The sequence below is a fragment of the Callionymus lyra genome, chromosome 4 (assembly GCF_982586985.1).
Source record: "Callionymus lyra chromosome 4, fCalLyr1.hap1.1, whole genome shotgun sequence".
NCBI classification, from domain to species: Eukaryota; Metazoa; Chordata; class Actinopteri; order Syngnathiformes; family Callionymidae; genus Callionymus; species Callionymus lyra.
Genome location: NC_141821.1, coordinates 13,659,232 through 13,684,473, shown reverse-complemented (window position 1 = coordinate 13,684,473; position 25,242 = coordinate 13,659,232). Strand labels below are relative to the sequence as shown.

Here is a 25,242-nt window from a genome sequence, read left to right as displayed (position 1 = left end):
ATTTGGATGAATCAAACAATTTTAAATAATACCATCATCAACCACAGAGTTCATTCATTCATTCATTCATTTATTGTCTACCGCTTTATCCCGGGGTTGGGGTCGCGGGGAGACTGGAGCCTATCCCAGTATCATAGGGCGAGAGGCAGGGGACACCCTGGACAGGACCCCAGTCTGTCGCAGGGCACACACAAAGACAGACAACCATTCACACACACACTCATACCTATGGACAATTTCCCAAAGTTCCTAGTCAGTTCCTGGTCTGGAAAAGCGCTATATAAATATAAATTACTTACTGACTAACTTACTTTAAAATTACATTTTTACTTCAATACATGATTTTTTTTAAAAGTGTTAATCCTGTTTTTTTTTTTTTGGTTTCTTTTTTGAGTATGATTGGAGGATAATCTGTTTCTCCAATACCATGCAGTTGAATGTTTAATATGGCAATTTATTTAACAGATTGTTTTTTTTATTTATCGTGATATTTATCATATTAAATCGTTAAAAGCGATCCCCAGACTGAAGACGTATGCGTGCGTGTTTTGCAAACTTGTTCAACAATAATCATTAAATACAGTTATTGCAATCTGTTAACTTTTAAGTGTTAAAAAAGGTCAGTATTTTTGAAGCATTCCTTCCAAACGCTGGTGTCGTGAGTGTCAACTGCAGCAGCATCATTCAATACCGGCTAAATATAAACCCCGCCCAGCACTGACCCAAAATCCCCCGTTTCTATTGGCTGACATCTCGCAAAAGATGCATCCCTTGACACCTGATTGGCTGTCTCGCACGCCATTTACCCTCCCACACCGGGGCTCTTCGTAAGCCATTCGACGGATAGATGCGGAACCGGAGCGAGAGGACGTAGCGCGGGCGAGAACGACTCGCTGCCCTTCATCCGTCTTGGTTTTAACTCACTCACCCACCCGTGGCTGTATAAGCTTGTGACTTCCAAAAAAAAAAAAAAAATGGCGACGCCGGAGTCCAAGAAGATCTTCTTCGAGAATCTGTCCGGAGCAGGGAAAGCCATCGCGGTGCTGACGAGCGGCGGAGATGCTCAAGGTAAAACCGGGGGAGAAGATTCTTGCTTGACGGGCCCATAGAGGGCGAACAAAAAAAAAAAAATACACAACCATTATCCCGTGTGTAAGACACACACGTGTGTATAACAACACACACATGACGATGAATGATGTTGTGTTGTCTGGACGCTCGCCAGTTAGCAAGAATGCTAACATATCATCACAGCCATTATTTTTTATTTTTTTCACATCAAGGTCGAACCGAAAAAAAAAAAAGTCATCACATTTTTTAACCCACTATAAAGTATTTTTTATTCCACCTCACGAAACCAGGCTGTAAAAAAACAATAAAACAGTCAATAAACATAAGATGATATTCATTGTGTTTACAACTATAGGCCGAGACATAGTGTGATGCTCAGGTTAGCATAGCTAACAAGCAGGTAATAACTTGACAATAGTGCGAGTTAAAAGCAGGTTTTTTTTGTTAGATTTGTATCCTCTTGGACGTTAAAAGTGTGTGTGTCAGTGCAGGAATGTGTGACCTGTGTGTACGTGAGGAGCAGCATTACATCCCCAGCTTCAGTCGCACTGAGTCTGCGCACACACTGGAAATCCTCACCATGTCATCGGTAGATAATCCACACAAGTGCTACTTGGACACACAAGGGAATCCCTTTTTGTGGTTATTGAAAGATCCCACTATTTTATTTTGTACATTTTTATTCGTGCAGGCTTTTCCTAGATTTTTCTGGAACTCCTGTGTTGTTCTCAGTGTTATCTTGACCTTTAAAGTATATATTTTATTGAGTATTGTTTTGATTGTTTAAGCGCTTTGTGACACTGGTCTGGAAAAGCGCTATACAAATACAAATACTTACTTACTTACAAATTCTGGATGCACTGAACAACTTCCATGTAGGAATTGTATTGATTTTAAAATCCAGACGATGTCAATAACAATCTTGACTAGTCTTTTGGCCTAATTCGACCAAGCGGATGAAGGTCAAAAGCATGTTTTAAAATGTTATTTAATTAATATGGATCAATGTAAACAGTTAGTGTAGTCAAAGCACTTCTGTAATTCCTCCGTTACTGCATTATTAATAACGTTAAGTGATCCTCTCAGGGTGTTATCGCTATGAGATGGTGTTTATAGCTTTCGCTTTTTTAACTGAAGTAACAGATGATAATCAAATGTTATAGACAAACCTAAAATTATAGTAACACACAGTTTGTTATTTATGGGATTTATTTCCAGTTTACTAAGGAGCTGAAATTGCTTTATTTCTTGTTCACGCGCGAGTGATTACTGGGACAATGAGGACTCTGTATCAGCCTTTCACTGGGTTGAGAGAGCTGAGCCAAAAGGCAAAGCTCTCGATATCCTTGTCATTCTATTTTCTCACCAGTAGTGACCGAGGGAACTCAAAGTTGTGCTTACAAGCGAGCAAAATAGTTTTCCCGTCGCATTGCTTGTCACCCGGAGGAGTCTCCGCTTTAAGATAAGCTAGTTCTGACCTGCTCTAGTAGAAGAACTGACATTTCTCCGATCCTTAAAACTCTTCACTGGCTTCCAGTTTCTTTCAGGATCAATTTTAAAATTCTGGTTCTTACTTTCAGAGCTATTCTTGGTCAGACTCCTCCTTACATCACTGATCTGATCCAGGCTTTCTGGGACTCCTGTGTTGTTCTCTGTGTTATCTTGATCTTTTAAGTATATCTTTTTTGAGTTTTTTTTTGTTGTTGATTGTTTAAGCGCTTTGAGACCCTGGTCTAGAAAAGCGCTCTATAAATATAAATTACTTACTTACTAGTTCAAGAGGCTACTTGACGCCTGAAGAGACTCCCGGATGAAGAGGAAAGTTTCTGAGTCGAGACCTTGGCTACAGCTGCTGCTCCCTTGACCTGACGATCAACCATGTTAAATATAAGGAACGACAGATGCTCATCTTCAAAAACAGAACTCGACTTTTTAAGTGTGTTTGTAAACTTTTGAATGGAAAAAAACATTTACAAGACTAAACAACTTTCTACCCTTTTATTTTTTGAAAGCACGACACAACTTGATGCAATTCCTTCATGCTCGTACATGCGTTTCATCATCCATCATTTGTATCCTCAGTACAATCAATGGTTTGATGAAAGCACAGTGTGCAATACTGACAGGAAGTGTATGAAGTTTATGAACCACACTTCCACCACATTCTTACGCAATCATCGAGAGCACTTGATTTTAGTTATTAGTAAGCCAACTCTATGTCGAAATTTCCCCATTTGATGCCAAGTACGACAGCAAATCCATTATTTACTTAGTCGGTTCTATATTTGGTGATATTTGAGCCTTGTTGACTACACCTTTGTCCCTTTCGCTGACATTGAGTTTCGTCGGAAGTGTTGCCGTAAATAAAGAGTTTAACTGCGCATAGTTCTAGGGTGACACGGTCACCCACTAGGAATTCAGATGGCAGTTGGCGGTTTTCCGTTTCCAAGATATACTTCGAGATATGAAGAATACACAACTGTACGCACAACATGAGCGGTAAAGCAGGCCCAAAATTCCTTAGTTTAATTTTATTTTATTTTTACACATTACAAAAGAATGAAAGGGTTATCTCTCATGTGTGCTTTGTAGATACGTGGGTACTATTTTAATTTGAAATGTATATTTAAGTGGTAGATTTTTAAAAAAGTCCATCGACACGATTGTCACTTATTCTATCGTCACTTTGACAGGAAGCAGCAGTTGGCAAGTTATTACCAGCTATGTCTTTCTCTGGAGAATTGCATTGATCTTTGATGGGTGGTACAGGGCAAGAATTCACTGCTGGCATACCAACAAACACACACACACACACAAAGCAAGAGGCTACTCCCCTCGCTCTTCAGATTTGAACCAATCACAGTAGGACGTGCATGACAAGAGCGACCAGGGGGCGCCGTGAACCCTTAGTCCCTTTTTTATTGGCTGCCTGTCAAAGTGTCAGTCATGCAAAAACATGAAGGTCTAATTGGATAATTGTGAAGAAAAAGATGAAGCATTCGTCATTCAAGTTGATCAAAATCTGCCCCTGGAATGGAATTGAATGAGACACTTTGTTTCAATACCGTTACGTAAGCGGACTAAAGGGTCACCGGCTGTTGCATCACGCAGCATTGTTTAGTTGGTGCTAGATGACTGGACAACTTAACAAAATGAAAGTCTCCTTTCGTTTATTGCGTTGCTTTTGTAAGCACGGCGCTTAGCTACTGAGAGATGTCAGGGGTTTGTGAAGCTGAATGATACTCTCTCCTATTCAGTGTTTGTTGTATCGTCCCTCAGCCAAGTTTCTGTAGAAACATGTCCCGATTCCTCACTGTCAATGTGTACCTAACCCCGCATTGACATGCAAGCCGCACTGCAGGACTCCTCAGAAGAGTTCACTTGGTCTTACCACTAAGTAACTGACCAAAAATGGTGATGTGTCATGAGAATAAGCCAAACCCCCTCCTTATGGACTCGAAAGTCTTTCTCACGTACTCGTACACCAGACACCCAAGAGAATATGCATTATGTTTTTGTTTTGGAAATGCGTTCTCATACAAAGGCCCGAGAACAGTTTTTTTTCCAGGATTAAGAGATCAAAATGACAACTCTTGATACAAGGATTACCAGAAAAGCTACATCCCCTAAATCAGGATCTATTTATGCAACTTTATGATGAAACGTCATGTGAAATCTACAGGTTATGCAAGTTTAAATACAACACCAAGTGATGCAAGTATAAACATTTACAGTTAATGTTATCTTCTCACATTTTTTTAAACATATTTACAAATACTGATACAGATTTATTGTCGGAACTGTACAGGACCAACACCATCGTTTTCAGATGTTCAATGTTTATCCAACTAACTATCCTTGTTTGCGCTTTATTTTTTATTCATTTTAGGTATGAATGCTGCTGTGCGGGCTGTGGTCCGAATGGGATTGTACGTAGGAGCTAAAGTGTATTTCATTCATGAGGTAAGTTACCATCACTCCAGATTTGCTGATTTTCTTTCGTAGAATTTGAGATCATAACCAAATAGTTGGGATAATAAATTGTCAAATTCTTGGTAGAAATTAAACAGGAGAGGGTAATAAAAGAAAACTATGACCTGCCAAATTAAAAACTGATTATTAAGTAAATATGAAACCATTCACAGCAAGATAAAAAACAATTAAATGAAAGCAAACAGAGCAGAGTAAACGACCCTGAATTATGATTAACCAAATTCACTTTTCTTGGAACAATATCCTGTTTGGGGCAATATTAACAATGAGTAACTTCATGTGTTGTATTTCTAAACACACCTTAACTACTTTTGACACAATTCAAAAAAGAAAAAGTGCTGTCATCTCATGGCTATCTTTTAGCTATGAATTCTATAAAGAAAACATGAAAACAACCCTGTGACTGTGAACATTCTTTCTATTTACCAATAATAAATGTATTCTGTGTCCTTAAACGGAAAAAAATGTTATGATGTAACTTTCATTGCTGATTTAGGTAACATTTGTCACTCAATGAAGATCCAAACAGGATCCAGATATTGCAACCAACTTCAGGAACATAATTTCGACTCAACATGAATTGAAAAATAGAATTACACGAGTGTTTAAACAATTCACAAACTGCTCTTTTTCCATTTAGCTTGAAACAAACTAAAAATCTTCACCAGTTAATTCCTTTCCTTCCTTCCTTATATTTCCTGTTCAACAGGAAGTTTATCTTCTCTATCAACACAATGGACAAATATGGTACGTTTACTGGAAAATTCACAAACACTGAACATATTTTTATCTAATGCATGGTGTTTATTGTGAATTCTTGTATTTATAAAATATAAATATAAAACATAATATAATACAAAGTGAAGATTAATTTGAGAAGTATAAATAAAAAAATATGTTTATAATAAAAAAAATGTCAAGGATTTTTTCTTAAGCTCAAAAAAAAGACAGACCAAGTAAAATAGATTTCTCTGTTTTTATATTTAAAAAAAATGAAATTATTGCCAACATTAAGATGTACAGAAGAGTAAAGAGATGCTGCAGAATATTGTGTCAGAGGAATACCGTCACTGGTCTTCTGCTCAGTATGTATTTATTCATAGTACATATTGCTGAAGTCTTAACCCCCACTCTGGAACTGCTGCCAGCACTTCTTTGTATATGATGACCCTCTTCTCTCAGGGTTGTTACATAACAGATGTCATGCTTCCTGCGGATCTCTCGTGTCAAACGCTGCCTCCCAGGGAGGTTTGCCGTGTTTGCAGGTTTATGTTGGAAACCACATTGACACGATATTCGCTTATAAACCGCTGAGTTTTAAAATGATCTCCAACTTTAAACATGCCAATCGACCCATAGCATATTTGTGCAAGTACTGATAATCATCATCTCTTTTTCTATAGGGGTATCAGGGTATGGTGGATGGTGGAGATAACATAAAGGAAGCTACGTGGGAAAGTGTTTCCAGCATGCTTCAAGTGGTGAGTCATCACATGTACCAACATTTAGCATTTGTGAGTGACCTATATGTGTCTGTACGAGTGAATACAAACGGTATGGTAATAAATGGATAATATATAAACTAAAATGTTATATCACTTATGTCTTTTTAAAAGTGTATTTTAACGACACTTTATATTGTACACGATAGGGCGGGACTGTCATAGGAAGTGCCCGCTGTAAAGAGTTCCGCTCTCACGAGGGCCGCCTGAAGGCCGCTCTGAACCTTGTGCAGCGAGGCATAACCAACCTTTGTGTAATTGGTGGAGACGGCAGCTTGACAGGTGCCAACCTTTTCAGAGAGGAGTGGAGTGGACTGCTGGGTGAACTCGTGGAGCAAGGTAACGTCATTTAGCTTGTTCAGTGAGGGAGTGGCACAGACTCTAGGATTGAAAGTCAAACGGATTGTGTCGGCTGTAGTGATTTTGCTGTTCAACAAGACTGACATTTATTTTTATTTACTTGATGTAGTGAAAATTATAGTCACACAATGTGTACCTCTAAGTGGTGCAGGTGAAGTGATTAATACAACTTTTAATCAAAATATTTTGGGGGAAATATCCCACTAAGGTGGTACAAATGTTTCATTTGCAATTGTATTCAAATGTTTGTCATATTAATTGAACTCTGACTTTCTGCTTCTGTGGGTTCAAATCTATGCAAACACAGCTGTTTTTTACAGAACGTTCTATTTATTATTCTGGAGAAAATTAAAAGGATTAAGTAAAAAATGCCTTGTATGTACGATCCAATATAAACAGACCAGAAAAAAAAAAAAAATGAAGATATAAACCTCAGCTTTGTTGAGGACCATAAGTTCACTGGAATCCTCTTTAGTTAAGCTTTTATATACATCTCTTGGTTGTTATTTGAGCAGAAGGGATGTTTATTTTGGATCTTCACCTGCTGTTTCTTTCTTTATTTGCTAATGATTCAATGAATGAGAGCGTTCGTTATCCTCATAGATCTACATAATAGAAAACGGATTTAAATTGTGCTTAGTATTCCATTACAGTTTTGTCATGCTTGACTCATTCGAAGTGAAAAATTGCTCTGATTCGCGCTCATTTCTCAGACTTCCATTGTAAATTAAAGAAAAATTAGAATGAGCTGGAGCTTTAAACTTTGTCAAACATAACCACGCCCATTTTTCTGTCAGAACAAGGTGAAAGGAACTAAATAGTATATTTCTAAACCAAACCCTAAGTATTCTAAGGTAGGTATAACAACAAAAAAAAATCACTTCACTCTCACCATTTTTAAGCTCATGGAAGGTTGCCGGTATTATGACAACAATGTGAGGAAAAAAGTCTGTTTAGTTGACATCTGTTGAGTCTAATCCTGACCTACTTTTGTTTTCTTTTTTTATTTAAAGGTTCCATTGAAGCCGAATCTGTGCAGAAGTATTCAGCCCTTCATATTGTGGGGATGGTCGGCTCCATCGACAATGACTTTTGTGGAACGGACATGACAATCGGCACCGACTCCGCGCTCCACAGAATCATTGAGGTTGTGGATGCGATCATGACGACAGCACAAAGGTGAGAAGGAAGAAGCCTAGAAATTTAAGTCCAGTCTTAACTATGTTTTGATCTCTGATGAGCAGAGATATTTACAGATATCACAGATTCATATGCAAATGGTAAAAGGATCTTAGGATTTTAATTAATGATGTGGAAAGAGATTTTGTTCTCTTGTGCCGCTTTATCTCAGATCTAATTCAACAAATTACTGCCAACTATTATTTATTCATAAGCCATTCCCAAATACGTTTGAAATAAATAGTACAAAAACGTGTTCAACCATTAATCATCTCTATTCTTTTAGCCACCAGAGGACGTTCGTGCTGGAGGTCATGGGCAGACACTGCGGGTAAGGTGTGAATGGCGATGGAAAAGGCGTCATAGAAGTTTTAAAACATCCTGGTGATGGGTTGGTTTACCTCGTCTTTGTCTTCTCTCAGCTATCTTGCATTAGTCAGTGCCCTGGCTTGTGGTGCCGACTGGGTGCTGATACCCGAGATGCCCCCTGAGGACGGATGGGAGGACAAGATGTGTGAAAAACTGTCTGCGGTAACGCCATCTTTGTTCCTGACTTAAAGAGAAACATAATTTGAAAATAACATTTTTTTTGTAGGTGTCACACCAGAGTTTTTAATTTTTGAATTATAGGAACAATCTCTTTGCGTTTCTTATTACAAATAACACTTGAGTCACATGAGAAATTATTATTTTATTTTATTTTTAGTATGCAAAAAATTGTTAGTAGAGTAGCATATTTGATTTGATAGCCATTATTACTTTATAGTAGTGTCACTCTGAAGGAAAATAAAGTAGGTAAGAATGAAAATAGCTTAAATTTTTTTTTTTTTAAAGTGTGGTCCGATCTTTTTTCTATCCCCGTGTCCATGGAAAAATGTGACTGTTCTGTGATCCAGACCCGCTCCAGGGGCACAAGGCTGAACATTATCATAGTTGCAGAAGGAGCCATGGACCGGCACGGGAAGTCAATAACCTCTAGTTATGTGAAGGATGTGAGTACCTACGTGTGAAGAAAGGGGAAGCCAGAAGCATGGAGTCCTGACTGATGGAAAGCAGTCATAAACTACGACTGCGATATTTTACTTTCCCCTGGCGTTTATAGGAGAAAAAAAAAGATAAAGTTAGCCAATAATAGGGTTCCTGAATGGACAAAAACACCCAAAGGTAAAGGTCTAAAAGAAAAAAAAGAAACTGATGTTATGTTTTGCATGTCTTTATTAAGATTCTCTTTTAGACTGGTGGACTGTCATCGCTGTCAGACCCCCGTGCTTCTGAAAGCCCATGCCAGTGTCTAAGTTTTTCTGTCATGCTGTGTCTCCACCCCGCCCCCTTATAGAACCGAGCAGGGATGAAAAGGCTGAATATCATAATAGTAGCAGAGGGTGCGATTGATCGTAACAACAGGTCCATAACCACTGACTATGTTAAGGATGTAAGTAAACTCCCTGGACTCCTGTACTGCTGCCCTGGTGTGGCTTGCTGTGTTTCTGGAATGCTCTGTCAGACACACTCTAGTTTGGTAAGATGCTTTTCACCACGACTACTAAAATGGCATCGAGACCATACTAAAACCCACGCAAGGCATCTGCCTTTCATTTCTACTTTTTTTTTTTTTTTCCTTTTTGATAACGTACATCTCGTGTTGCCTTCTTTCCCAGAACGGTGTGGTGTTATAGGCATTCGGTATTGTGTACCCCTGCACCTCCTGTCTCATTTTTATAGGCATAGCTTGATAGTTTTTCCTGTCAAGTATCATGTATCTTTTTTTACTTTGGTGTATCTTTTTTTAGTTGAAGCTTAGAGACCCAACCCTCCACTCCTTGCTAACATGACTGAAAAATTAGAATGGCTTGCCTGTGCTTTGATGTTTCCCCTTCTATTCAGCTATTTCAATGTTTCCCATTGCTATTTGTATACTGTTGCATTCTATACCGTTTCATGTTCCTGTAATTCTGTCACTCAAGTTCACTTACACTTGTTAAGACCTGTGTGTTGCTTCCTAGCTTGTTGTCAAGTGTCTGGGCTTTGACACGCGAGTGACTATCCTGGGTCACGTGCAGAGAGGAGGGACCCCCTCAGCTTTTGACCGCATCTTGGTAGGTTCAAACATTTTTCTTCCACGTTTTAACTTTAAATCAGAGTTCTGAATTGTTCATGTCGTAAAATTATGATTGCTGGTAGTATTTATTCATAACAATGATTACTATAATCGCAAAATCAGTCGATAAAAATAACATTTCAGACTATATAAGTAGAGGAAATGGAATACAAATATTGATCATTGATGAAGCCTAATACAATCACATAAGGGGCAGTTTGCAGATTTGTTTGCATTCAAGGTTGTGGGCGGAAATAAACATGTATTTAATAACTAAAAAGTATGAATCCTATGTGATTTTGTCCTAATTTTGAAGGCTAAATTTATCTCAATGATCTCCATTAAATTCACTTTCTTTCAACATCACATTTAGATCATTTATGTTTCTAATTTTATCTCAAACGCTAATGACATTACAGGTCAGGATGTCAAACCAAAGCAATTATCTATTATATTAATACAAGGAGCCAACCGTCTGAACAGCCGCATAAAATGACTTGGCGGACCATTGAGTTTGACACACGTGATGTACATAACATCACTAGAATTACTGGCTAACATCTATGTAAGATAAGATGAAATACATGATATGCTTTCAAAAGGCCTAATGTAGTAGTTGATAAGATATGTCTACACTTAAGTTCAACTTTTTGAAGTGACCACATTTTTAAATGCAACAGAAAATCTAGATAAGCACAGACCACAAAGTTTAAAGTAAAAACAATATTTATAAAATGTAATGTTTGTTTTTTAGCATTTTGGATATTGATATAAATTACTGAAAGTGGTAGTACTCACTGGCACAACACACACAGTACACAAAAATAATCCATTTTTTTATCTAGCATTACAAAACATTCAAAAGAGTTGTTGATCTAGATGATGTATTTCTTTTTCCAATATCAACTTGTTTCAATATCATGAACATTTAATTGAAACGAGATCATCCTTTTTATTATTTTCCTATCAGACACCTTGGCAGTAATAATGAACTTTCTGTCAATCTATTAATTTTAGCTGGATCTAAAAAAATCACATAGCATAGCAATAAAAACGCTATCCCATTTAGTTTTAGGACAAAAAGGCAAATCATGAGTGACAAGTTTACAATAAGTCTCATTATCATCATTATCAAAATTCTCTTTGAGTCGCCCGTTACAGACAAAGGCAGTGAAAGTACTGCTGTGTGTATAAGAAATACCAGTGTTAGGAAATGAACAAGCAAGTGCATGTTTGTGATTGTGCAGGCCAGCCGTATGGGCGTGGAGGCCGTGCTCGCCCTGCTGGAGACAACAGCAAACACTCCAGCCTGTGTGGTCTCCCTCTGCGGGAACCAATCTGTTCGTCTTCCTCTGATGGAGTGCGTGCAGATGGTGAGTTTTGGACTTGGCTGGACACCTGCCAGAACTGCCTCCATGTCACACACACACACACACACAAAGGCATCAGCTTACGTGCGATTAAAAAAAAAATTAAAGCCTTACTTCAACTAACATGCCTAAGACAGCGTCCAGAGACGCTGCAACGTTTTATTGTTTGAGATGCTATTGAGTCTAGTTAATGATCATCTAAAGCTGTCAGCACGCTAGGCTATTGCCTCTTGCAGAATGATGATGTAAGCTACTTTTCTGTGGCTTTACGAATGTTATTGTCACAATGATGAACACCAGAGGAGGATTTTATACCAGCGTGTCCTCATTTAAGTTGGATCACACGGTCTTCTTCAGCTACCAATGTTTGTTCTGCGACGCTCGTGGTTGAAGAAATTCATTATTTTTCAACAGCTTTGTCAGTGTGTTATTATTAGTTCATTTAATATGGGACAGTGTAATTTCATAATACAGCCAGAATTTTCCATCTCTACTCCCCTGTCTATGATGTAAAAAGGCAATAACATTACTTTTAAAAAACAGTACGTGTACAATATCTCTGCACTATTTTCCTTTGTTTTGAACAACTATTCTAATGAAACGCAACATCGTTTTTAAACTGATGGCGCCACCTACTGACCTTTAAACAACATGACACTGCTTCATGAAGCTTCATCAGACCATCACTAGTTTTAAGGTAACACAAAGCAACTCCTACAACATTTAAGGTTAAGGGGGCGAGTTGTGATCTAATGGAGAAATGAGGGGTGTTGGTGATGTACACAGCCAGAAACAGAAAAACTACCTGAATCTCCACAAATAATTTCAGATAAAATCTGACAAGAGAACCAAAGAAGAATAGGGAATTTCAGGCTAAGTAGAAGTTGAACTAGGGTATAAAATTCTCTCACTTTTTTCGTAAGTGAAATCTTTAAAAATAGAACACTCTGAATGAATACTAACAATATTGTATCACGCTTTTTCTTTCAGACCCAAGAAGTTCAAAAAGCGATGGACGAGAAAAGATTCGAGGAAGCCGTCAAGCTCCGGGGCAGGTAAATTCATCTTTTTCCATTTCATGAAGAAAATCAATATTTCACATTTTCAAACAGACTTAAAAGTGGCTTCCATTTTCCTCGCTTCATTTCAGGAGTTTCCAAAACAACCTCAAGACCTACAAACTGCTGGCTCATCGTAAACCGGAATCGGAGCTGCCGACTGTAAGAGCTTTGTCATCTCGCTCTGACACGGCGTGTGCCACAGATCTGCGGCGGAGGTTCATTTTTAGGGCAGCCTTGAATAAACTTTCCTGAGCTGCTGAATATTTCATAACGCAGTGTAGCAGGTCTGCCAACAACTACTGACTCAGCTCCTGCTGTCGTGCTGTACTGCAGCATCCTTGTCGAAATAGTAGTGCGTTGGCTTGTTTCATTTTGGTACAGGGACATTTTTACAATTTAAGGTTGTCATTAGATTTATGCCGCCATTTGCTTTTGTTTCGAATTATCCAGTGTCACTTTAAAAAAAAAAAACGCACACTTGTGTTATGACTATTGTGACTCAGTTTAAGGAAGGTTTGAAGTTTATGACTACAATTGCAAACATGACATGTTTATAAGTAGATCGTTTTGAGTGACGGATGAAACTAATTAAAAGAGAAACTAACATTTTAGTGTCAGTCGCAACTCTCTTTGAAGAAGCACAGGCCCTTACGAAGAAGTCTCCCCTCTTATCCTTATAAGTCCATGTTCTTAGTTCCTTAGCAACCGACTGCAGGGGAGATATTCTACATTCTGTGAGCGCCAGCATTTCAAATATATGACATATTAGCTTTTATTGTGTGGTAGATGCAGCAAAAACATGGATGTTGTGTAAACATGAGAGAGAACCTGAACCATTTTTTTTATTTACTGCAGACTATGGATCAAGAATCCCTAATTAATTCCATTTAACTCTAATTCTTGTTGTTTTCATGCCCAGAGCAACTTCAACGTGGCCGTGTTAAACGTCGGCGCGCCGGCGGCAGGAATGAACGCCGCCGTCCGCTCCGCTGTCAGGGTTGGCATTTCAGAGGGACACAAGATGTTCGCGGTCAGCGACGGGTTTGAAGGATTCTACAAAGGGCAGGTGAGTTAATGTCACCATCATTTAGTGCGGGCGCTACCTTTTTATATGTCATTTCAATCCGCAGTAGGGCAAGAGAAAGTCATCGGAAAGAAAATAACAATTTGTCTGATGGTGCTATTTCAGGACAAAACATTTGAAATTGATTTTCTCCCCCAAAATGGTTCTATTTCTTTGTTTCTATCCGGCATGAGAACAATGAGTCACTTTTGATCAGCGCTTCTGTAGACTTGACTCAGTGCTCACTAGATCCGCTTATCATTTCACATTAAGCTGGATTTTGTCAATATTAAACCTTCAATTTGTTTCAAAGCAGTCCATTACTTCACAACAGTTACTTTATTAATCACTGAAATAATGTCTGATAAAACTAAAGAATAGTATTAATATAAATGAATAGATGTCAATATTCAGGCGCTATATAAATAGAGATTATTATTATTATTATTCAAGTAATCCTGTGTAAATACAAAGATCCAAAACACACAACTTAATCCAAATGCAAATTTGCAAGAACTCTACATGAGCACCTGAAATTATGAATTAAATGAGAAATTAATTTCATAAATATGATTATACCAGTAGTTAGAATGACCATAATAACGTGAGCATGTTTTAAATCATAATGCACTAAAAGAATCGACCAACAGAGGGCACCATCCCGTAATATATAATCATGAGAAGAGTAAGTAAGAGTCTGGTTACAAAGCGGAAAGTTACAAGATGATAAAAAGAAGTGAGAACATTAACTGGTGCAAAACATGTAACTCTCAAGTCTGAAGTGGAAAAAGCTGGTTTTAAAAGAGCGATCCTCACTTGAACTTGTGACTAAAAGGTACGTCCGTTTATCTCAATTTAAAACCGTCTCATTCCAAGCACGGTTTTATAGTGAACAAATGGCCCATTCGTCTCCATTAAAGTGTCCTCAGTGTTATTGGTTAGTTAAACAGCCATTGTGTCTGAGCCAGGAGAAATCAGACTGCACCAACTGACCCTAAGAAGATTAGACCGGCGGGAGTAATGGCTCTCTGCGCTTAAGCACTCCAGGACTCGTCACCACTCGGGTTTTATAAGAGGCACGTCTGGAGTCTGGAGTCAGAGAAGGTCCAACTACTTTCACTAATTATTGGAAGTGAAATTGTCATTAAGATGTTTTTTTCAGTTTGAAGGACACTGTCTATATGATAAGTTTGATTTCAAAATTAATAATATTAGGTAAAATTGTTATATTTTAAAATGACTTCAATCAAATCACAAGAGCAGAACTAACAATGGCCGAAGTTTAATGTGGTTCGTTTAAGTATCACTGGAAAGAGATGTTTAGTCATCATGGGAAGATGTAAGTAAGTAAGTAATGTATATTTGTAGAGATTTTCAAGACCAGGGTCAAAAAGCACTTAAACAATCAATACAATTGATGCTTAAAAGGTCAAAACAACACCAAGACCAACACAGGAGTCTCAGAGAATCAAGGAAAAGCCTACACGAATAAAAGTGTCTTAAGATGTTTTTTGAAGGAGTCAGTAGATCCAGCAAACACAGAGGAAGGATTTCTCTCCTCTGGTCCTGAACCGTAAATTAAATGAGAACTGAAAGTGGTACAAGGCTTGGTGTATTTTGTGTGAGACATTTTTCAAAATAATGCTTTCACTAATAATTGATATGATTAATAATTGAAAAATGACAATTTTCATTAGGTATCAGGTAGGAATTAAATTATTTTTAAAATGGTATTAAAATATCTTGAAATATGTGAACTCTGATTTAAAATTATATTCAAAAAAATCCAGCAGCTATTAGAAATGTACATGTTGTTGGTTATATGGATAGATGCATAATTAAAAAATATATTCCAAAAAAGATGCCATGTCTTATGTTGTGTTGCACTACTTGTGTGTTTTTCATATACATTAAATTAAATGAAGTTGAATTTAAAGTACCAAATCATAGTTATACAACACTAGATAAGAAAAAACGGTCCCAGCGGATCACAATGAGTTACAGTGGCGAGGAATAACTTCCAATTAAACAGGCAGAAACCTAAGGCAAACCAGACTCTGTTTGAATGGTTTTCTGCTGTGCCCAAAAGACAGATGGGACGGTTTGCTGGAGAGAGAAGGAGAAAATAAATGATATTATGTAGAATTGGTCCTTCAAATCAGATTCATGACTCGACGTGTGTTTGTGGTCTTTAAGATTAAGGAGATCAAATGGGCTGATGTCGGAGGATGGACGGGTCAAGGAGGGTCCCTGCTGGGGACTAAAAGGTAAATATTTGGTGTTAGTTGGATTCAATATGTATTTTTTGGCCTCAAATAACGAACGATTATCTTCCTCAGAACGCTTCCTGCAAAGCATGTAGATAAAATTGCAGAACAGATGCGAAAGCACAACATTAATGCTCTGCTAATTATCGGTGGATTCGAGGTACGTGTCTTAACTCATATGTCTGTTCGTGTGTCTCTAATGAAGTTGCTTTATATTTGTAACGTCACGGCGCTAAGATTATTAGCCTTTTTTTTTGTTGAGAAATCCATTATGAGAGTCTGCTGGTGTATTACTAATTACAATGTCAATTAAGTCATACTTATCCCATTTCCCACGATTCCTTACATCGTCATGCTCATAATTGTCTTGTTCATTTATGCACCAGATTCTTGCATTAAATCGTTTTGCTAATGTGTCATTTAAAAGTTGGTATCGATGCCGGTGACAGAGTGCGAGTCAAGCTAGGTGAAAAAATGTAATGAGGTGTTAAATTGAAGCTTTTTATTCATGATCATTTCATACCCTGTGTAGAAGCTTCTTTTTTTTAAAATCTGCAAACAAACTGTATGAGAGAAAATGTTCAAGTGTACATGGAGTGGATCCTGTCTGTTCTCGCTGCTGCCCGCTGTGATAGAGTTGGCTCCTCCCCCTTGGCGACTTCACCCTTTGTCTTTCCCACCCCTGTGGTCAAGTAGCACCTCCCTTTTTCTAGCACCTGCCCCGACCCCCCTGGACCCTCCTGATCAGACACTAAAGCCCTGGGCTCTGACCTGCAGGCCTTCCTGTCACTGCTGGAGTTGTTAACGGCGCGTGGGAAATATGAGGAGCTCTGTGTGCCTATGATCATGGTGCCAGCCACCGTGTCCAACAATGTGCCGGGCTCAGACCTCAGCATTGGCGCTGACACGGCTCTGAATGCCATCACTACTGTAAGTGATGGCGCTGGCAAGCCAGGTAGTTCGGTTCCTGCGGTCCAAATGTAGAAATGGCTAACCCTGCATGCATCCCGACACGGGCATGTCCGAGGAGAGACTGATCTCACTGTGTTTACCAGCCGGGAATAATCACATCAGTAACCACATTTCCACTCAGATCCGGCACATTTACACAAATAATCCTTCTGCACGGTTACGAAATGTGGCTTTTCTTAGCTCAGAAACTTTCGCTTCTTGAGATTCTACACACTCGCTAGTCCATACGAGGCGTCAGAACTTTGACCGAACAAAAACATGGCTGTTAAACAAAGAGTAAAGTCTCTCCCTTCCTCCCCTCCTCAGGTAAGTGGGTGACAATAGAGGCATGAGTGTCGTACTGCTGTATCTGCACTTCTCTCCAGATCAGACGAAAGCATGCCGACGCGATTCCACGTTCACTCACTCACACACCAGACTAGCAGACTACTTTTATTAACGTAGTTTCACACTAGAACTCAGGAGTTACGATCCATAGGATTGCTCCTCGTAACCCACCGGATGAGTGCTCACACACCCAACCGAAGGTTAAGCTCTCATTTCTGAATTTTCTCCTCAATCTGTCCGTCTCCCTCTTTTCTGCATCACCTTCAGTCAGATAGTCTGTCTCCGGCTCTGGCCTCTCACTCCCCCCCCCCTGCGCTCTGCTGTCTTCTCCGTCTCTCCATTGTCCCGGGTGCCAAAGGGAAGCTGCTATCACACGGAAAGAGCCAGAATGGCAGGAAAAGCTCCAGCACACTGGGAGGGACTGAACCCTCTGTAGTGGTTGGTTTTTTCCTGCCTCTCTAACGCGTTTCCATATACTGGCCATTCAGGCACTTGAGAGTCTGCTGCAGCTGTTTGATGCTCGCGCTACCTATGAGGAGTTTTGCATCCCGATGTGTATGCTGCCTGCCACCATAAGTAACAATGTGCCGGGCACTGATCTAAGTATCGGGGCAGACACTGCCCTCAATGCCATTGTGGAGGTAAGACGGCGAAATCATCTTTCACAGAGGACAACTGACTGTCATGTGTTTCGATTCTCAAACTGTAGTTTGTATCAAAGCAGCACTACAAAAGAGGGGTTTAGGAAAATATACTGGCTCCCAAATCATACTTATTTTTTATAATAGTTCATATGATTTATATTACAATAAAGTGTCTAAAACATTTTTTTTTTTAAATGTGTTTACAATTAGATAATTTTATGTCCTTGTAACCGTTAATACTCGTAACACTTGAAACATTTGGATGATACAGTGACTCCAGCAGCTTTTAAAGCTGATGTTTGGACAGATTCTGGTTTCAAAACAAATGAAAACAGTCAAGAGTCGTGTGGTCTGTACATTCTGCAACATCAGAGTCAAATACTCGATAATACTACAAATATATCCTTGTTCCTCCAGTACCTTAATATATTTTATTGTTGCCACTGTATCGTGATATGTATCGCCAGATTCTTGTCGAAACAGACTTAAAAACTATATAACATTTAACCTTTTTTTCTTTATATTATTACTTTATAACTTGCTCAGTCTATAGTTAAAACATTCCCCTTTATCCTTGTGTTATTTCAGGGTCAAGGTGACCCAAGGGGCCCAAAAACAATTTCATTCCTTTTTTTCAAGATTCCAGGAAAATAAAACTGTCACTCATCTGGTAAACCAATGCGCACATGTCGACTTGGTTAGGTCACAGTTTGGGCTACACTTCTGCAATTTCACAGTTCTAACAGTAGGGGAGCCAGAAACGAATATGTTCAATCTTACATGGTGCTGCTTAAAAAAACAGTAAAAACAAACACAAACATATAATACTATAACGAATGCTCTAGTAGATTCCCTGAGTTAAATAAATTTTGCCTGTGCAAACACATTTTAGCATGACAAAGCTTTTGAAACAAGCATGTCGGCCTTGGAAGTTTCACGTGGAGTCATGTTGGGGTCGTGGTGTTGATGTTACTGTATGTATTCGTCTCCTTACAATATTAGGATGTAGGTAGTTTTCTACTTTTCTCTGCAGAATCTAACTTCAACTTTACTTCTTCACTACTTTTTAATACTCTTTACCCCAGTATGACAGCGATGCGTCGATGTTCTAACGTCATCTTCTTCCCGGCGTGCGTCAGACCTGCGATCGTATCAAGCAGTCTGCCAGCGGGACCAAGAGACGCGTGTTCATCATCGAGACCATGGGGGGCTACTGCGGATACCTGGCCACCGTGGCGGGCCTGGCCAGCGGTGCTGACGCCGCATACATCTACGAGGAGCCGTTTGACATCAGAGACCTGCAGGTGATGGATTATCATCATTTACTCCAGCCAGTATTCTGCCCGACTCTATTCATTCGCCCACCAGAGGGCAGTCACACCTTAACCTTCTTTTGGGTTTTATTTGAAAAATGTCAATCAAAAACAAGCGTTTGTTTTATTTCTACAGGCCAATGTTGAACATTTGACTGAGAAAATGAAGACGAGCATTCAACGAGGACTTGTTCTCAGGTAATAAACCTTTTAGATTACCTTTAGATATTGTAACATATAAAAGAATATTCAGTTAGCAATATTACACTAAACTATGATTCAATGTATTACAACTTGAACCAAGGAATTCCTGTCGTACATCAAACACGTAATCGGAATCAAACTAGTCTGACATGTGCATGTTGCCGGCGCAGAAGAAAACACTCTTCACTTCCTCTACGCCTTCGTTAACAAACTGCCGTCGGTGACATCGCTCCTATTTCCTCCCAGCACATGAATATTACATTCTGCCAGTCTCCCGCATCTGGGCTTCACGTTCATTTGTTAGATGGCTTCGGCAAACGTGTGGAACAGAGAGAGGGAAGTCTATCAAACAAACGCATCCGAAAGACACACATTGTCTTTAAACACAAGTTAATACATATATTTTTTATAAAATAATTCCGCATTTGTTGATACCAAGAGGGTAATAAAGATTCCCCATAGACTTGTCAAAAATGCCAATAAATCAGATTTTGAGTTATGAAACAGGTGGTGAGGTTTCATAATGCACTATTTTAAAAGGTAGATTCAAATTTTTTTTAATTTCTTTGCAAAACTGATATTGATAATTAACAGCAATATATTGAGGTTTTTATGGGTTTATTCTCATTTTTAAATATCGTATATCTTTATGGTTTGTGTTTACAATAGGTAAGTATACAATAAAATAATATGAATTTTTTATTTACAATTAACATGGAAATATTCACAGCCCACTCAGCTAAAGGAACAATGTGATCCATAGAGATCCTGGCGATAACTGGGGACAAGAGGATACATTAGACTCCAGCATCTTTTAAGCTGATGTGTTGTAGAATTGACAGACGGTTACAACTACAGGTACTTCTGCGTTACTAAAATTATATCCTTCTTATTTCAGTATTCCAATATATCGTATTAGTTCCCATGTTTCGTGATACGCATCGTATTCTTGACACTGTATCATGACACCACATCAACCCATCACAGTCATTTTAAGGAGCTCATACCTGAAACTGAGTACTGTCTTCATAAAGTTCTCATCTTTTCTATGTGCAGGAACGAAAACTCCAACGAGAACTACACCACAGACTTCATCTACCAGCTGTACACCGAAGAAGGGAAGGGAGTGTTTGACTGCAGGAAGAACGTCCTGGGACACATGCAGCAGGTGGACATGCTAAAAACATCCTTTCCCTGCTAAATGAGATTCAGTTGTTGTTTTTTTCACTTTCCAGGCGGGACAGTAATTTGTGTTAATATTTAGCCTCGTTCCTCACTGCTTTGTTGTGTTTAGGGAGTTGTGTATCTAGAGATTAGCCGGGGTAAAACTTGATCAAAGCAAAACTTCGATCGTCCTCCAGGGGAAATTGTTTTTCTACGCAAGCCACTGAGTTATAAATATGCAGGTTTTAGGGATTTGGCGTCCCGCTGTAACTTAATGAATACAATACTCAGCGTTAAATTAAGAGCAAAGATGAAGGTCTTTGTATTCTTTGTATTTTTTGTTTGTCTGCCGATACACGTCCAGATCAAGTCTGTGTTTACTTGTTATTTTTTTTAAAAAAGGGAGGAGCGCCATCCCCGTTCGACCGCAACTTCGGCACCAAGATCTCCGCCAAGGCCATGCACTGGGTTTCTAAGAAGCTCTTGGAGACCTTCAGACAAGGCAAGCATCTTTGATTTTGTGTGATATGGTCGTGGTAGTAGACACTCCCTCCCCACTGAGGCGTGGTCGTTACCCAGAACTGTCATGGAGTCGCTCAAGTTGATGCATTCGTGTACTTGAAAAGGAAATTATGTATTGATCGCTTTTCGCCTTCGTAATGGGATGTTTATTCGCCGAGAATAATTTATTAACTCATAGAAATGATGCGTCGTCGCAATAACCGTGTCTGAAACTGTTAAGAAGAGTTCTCTTGAAGTTGAAAAAACCTCTTTGTCTTTTTTTTATCTTGTATTTCCTAAACACTTGGACAACGTAAGAAGAAGGTAAATCTACATTTCATTTCACGCTGTGGCTCCATGACCATCTCCATCTTTGTGTCTAGACTCCCGCTGTTGTGTTTCGTCTCAATGTACAGTCTTAACTTAACTTTACATTTTCTTCTGCTTTGCCTAACACACGTTTCTTTGACCCACCGTTCATGCCAGAATCGGCTTTCATTTTTCCCACTGTCACATCCGCCTCTTTGGCTAGCTAGCACAGTGAACATCACTTTCATCAGGCGCTAATGGCTCTTCGCCGGTCAGCAGCGATCTGGCCAAAGACGGCTCCAGGATCTGACCGCTGCGGTTTTGTCCTGCAGGACGAGTATTTGCAAACTCGGAGGATTCTTGCTGTTTGCTGGGTATGCGCCGCAGAGCTCTGGACTTCCAGCCTGTCGTGCAACTCAAGCCGGAGACGGATTTTGTGTAAGAATTACACATTTTCTTCACGTTAAAATCGTATATATATATCGCTAAAGAGTAGTTATGTCGACTATTTGATAACTTAAAGGTGTCAAATGATCAAATAAATATGATTTTAAATCCTTGTCTCCAGTCATCGCATCCCTCAGGAGCAGTGGTGGCTGAAGCTCCGCCCCCTCATGAAGATCCTGGCCAAGTACAAAACCAGCTACGACGTCTCCGACTCGGGCCAGCTCGAACACGTCATTCGCAACCGGCCCAAAGAAGACGCGTCCGCGGCCATGTAGACGCCAGCTGGGTGTCGACCCACATGTATGTCAGACTGAAGGTTTGTGTGTGAGAGAGAGGGGTTAGTATTGTGTAAAGGCTGCGAGGATCCCCGACCTTAAACACTCCCGTTTTATCTCGACGGACGCCCGCGCTGTCAAACTAGCCTCAGCCGTGTGTCCCGATATCAACGCACCGTTTGTAGTCACACTCCTGCTATGCGTGTCCTCAACCTCATAGTGGTCCAAACTTTGCACTTTTGTCGCCAGTCCTGTCGGCCCCCGGGGGTCGGATTGAAAAAACACTGGACCCGCCGTGGCCCCCCGTAACAGATGCAATCGTGAGTCCTCCTGCTGCCGGTCGAGAGAATTCAAGGCAGACTAATATTTATCTTTTTAACCTATTTTGCTTGTGAACATGAATATATTGTTAACTGTAGTCGCTGCTGTAATGACTAGTGTCCGTCACCAAGTGTTCCCACAGAATTAAACTTGAAGTATGAGCATCAACAACACGATTCTTTTGTCTCTTTGTTGCAACTTCGAGGGGGAGATCGTAGAGAGTTGTGTATTGACCTCCAACCTTAAAGGTCACGTTATATTTGGTAACTATTGTGAGGGGCAGTCAAGTGCATATATATATATATATATATATATATATATATGTATATGTATCTGTATCTACTGGTGTATACATATATAGATATAGACATTTCTTCTTAAAATCTGGCTACATAAGCTTAAATCATTGTTAAAACATTCACAAATATGATATTAAAAAAGCAGTTATTTTAAAATATATTCACATTGGATGAACTAAAATTTACATTTTAAGGGTAAAGTTCTATTTGCAGGATAATTCTTAAAACATTTCTAGATGATCATTCTTCCAACTCCTCGTGCATTACAAATATATATATATTATATATAAATATAAATAAGTTCCGTTCAAGCCTCCGGCAGATGGCGCCAGAGCACCGCAGCAGCCTGCCCTGCGTGGGTTCATCGGGTCCACTGTGACATGGATTCCCTCCATCACTTGCTGTCCAGTTTTTTTCTTAACAATTTGTGGCTTATTACCAAAGCAGATTAACGTCCAGCGCGAGTGTGTGGCCACAATTAGGAATTAATCTTATCATTTCCAAAAGAAAATTTCAATTTCCCAAGAGTGTATTAATTGTGTATATGTGTAATTGGGCTGCTTTTTCACCTAAAGAGTCCCATTTTTATTCCTTAACCGCCTGTAATTACTTCCATATTTAGCGTGGTTAGCCACGGTGCACTGATGTGAAATGTAATTTGGAGAAAAAGCTACCTGAATCACCTTTCCTCCCCAAAGGACCCTCCTGGAATAATTATCCTTAACTTAAACCAGTGTGTTTAATTCGGGGCTTCACGCCTATACAGCTGCACCTCGCCTCGTCTCCCTAATTCCCCGCGACCCTGACGGACACCTGAAGGCATCACCGTGCATCAGGTTCCAAACGGCGGGGAAATTAGTCAAAGCGATCATTTGGGTTGATTTAAGAATGCACGGCGAGACGAAAGGGTCACATGCAGATTGATAATCAATATCTATTAGCATTTCTGCTGCTACCCCATCATGGACCTTCTATGCGGGTGGAATGGGATCTCATTGGACTGATTAAAGGTTGCAAATGAAGGGTCCTCGCTCCTCCGACTCTCATCAGAGCCCCCTCCGCTCGCTCCCCTAACTTTGTCTTCATTTAATTCCACATTGTCTGCAAGACAAGGCCCCCAATTAGAAAGCCTGCAGTGAATCTCCAAAATAGCCGCTGCACATTGACCTTTCTAGATTAAAAGCACGTCCTCCACCCCCTGCAGCCCCAGTTTCTTCCCTAATGAAGCGCAGTGGTTCAACTCCCGGAGCAGAAATGTTAAAATAAGGTGCACACGTCTATAGGTTGTTGGGTTGTTTTTTTTGTCGGGACAGTCTTTAATCCAACGTTTCTGGTTTGGAGCCACATGAGGGGCACGATATGAGCACAGTTTCCATATTGATTTTGTATCGATGATGTTCTGTCGTAACATTTTGACCTTTAGAACTGGGAAGTAAACCTTTTTTTTTTTTCAAAGGGGTGACATCAAACCAAGACTTATCTCATTAAGAAGTTTAAAACAAAGTATCTACGACCAGTTCCACACAAAATTGAGAAGTTTACGTACAGACAAAAAAATAAACTTTCCCAGTACTTTTCATTTGACTTCTTGTATCTTGCCATTAAACACATTTAAAATGCATATTTACATCTTTATACAAAAAGTATACATTACATATATTACGTATACAAGTATACTTTCTTTACATTCTCTGGTTGAATTACACCGTTTATAGCAGAGGCACAAATGGCCCTCAGACCACATTTTGGAAATACCTTCTTTAGATAGATATGTTCATAGGTGAATTTAAGAAAGAATTTTGACTTGAAAGGGTCTGTTCGACTAGAAAATCTGGTTTTGAACCAATGTCCTTCAGGCTAACAAAGACCTGTTGCAACAAACCAGGACAACAAATCTCAAGTGTTATGGGGGTTTTGACACCTCCATGTGCTGCTCCTTTTCTTCTTCTGTGTTATTTTTATACCTCTGAGGGCAAACTCTACGTCTGTCTCCTCGTAAGTAACTGTACCTCTTTAAATTGCAAATTGCAAACTATTTTCAATCACCACGTTAAATATAAATCGCACTAGTTAGCATAAAGTCTAATGTACCTGGGATATAATATATTAATGTCATAGCTAACCAGGAACACCCACTTTTTAAGTGACTTGCCTCTATTTTTGATTAAATATTTTGGGTCATAAAGCATCCAGATACTGGCATAAAACGAAAATACTCCCCCCATGACTGCTTAAAACAAAGACTGCTTTAGAAAGACTGTGTCTACTAGTTGGGGTGAAAGGGCGGTTGTTCTCTCACTCACCCAGAAAAGACTCAAACTAAAACTACTGCTCCTCATATGAATAAAAGAAAGTTGAAGAGGTTTCGACATCTTTCTCCCTTTAAAGGGAAACTCGACGTGAATGTTACTTTATAAAGTTCTCCCCCGTCTGAAGTCTTGGCGAACGAGAGGTTACGAGAGCGGAGTCCATTATGACGTGATAATGGCTTCACTCCTCCTC

The 25,242-nt window shown here is 39.4% G+C and overlaps 1 protein-coding gene across 6 annotated transcripts; it reads left to right on the top strand.

The window, feature by feature from the left end:
• Positions 1-839: 839 nt before the first annotated feature.
• Positions 840-22,612, top strand: pfkpa (phosphofructokinase, platelet a). Of its 6 annotated transcripts, none has more exons than XM_087788802.1 (23): positions 840-1,068; positions 4,961-5,034; positions 6,468-6,545; positions 6,716-6,905; positions 7,940-8,105; positions 8,392-8,436; positions 8,528-8,636; positions 9,002-9,097; positions 9,442-9,537; positions 10,109-10,201; positions 11,451-11,576; positions 12,564-12,628; positions 12,724-12,793; positions 13,554-13,700; positions 15,894-15,964; positions 16,037-16,124; positions 16,742-16,894; positions 19,047-19,211; positions 19,357-19,418; positions 20,481-20,592; positions 20,991-21,090; positions 21,731-21,836; positions 21,967-22,612. In XM_087788802.1, the coding sequence occupies exons 1-23, from the start codon at positions 975-977 to the stop codon at positions 22,118-22,120; spliced, it is 2,460 nt and encodes an 819-aa protein (XP_087644928.1). In that variant the 5' UTR covers positions 840-974; the 3' UTR covers positions 22,121-22,612. The 6 variants fall into 6 exon arrangements, with proteins under 6 accessions (XP_087644928.1, XP_087644931.1, XP_087644933.1 ...); XM_087788801.1 differs by lacking the exon at positions 16,742-16,894 and adding an exon at positions 17,752-17,904 and having other exon boundaries at positions 842-1,068; XM_087788805.1 differs by lacking the exon at positions 9,002-9,097 and having other exon boundaries at positions 841-1,068.
• Positions 22,613-25,242: the final 2,630 nt, after the last annotated feature.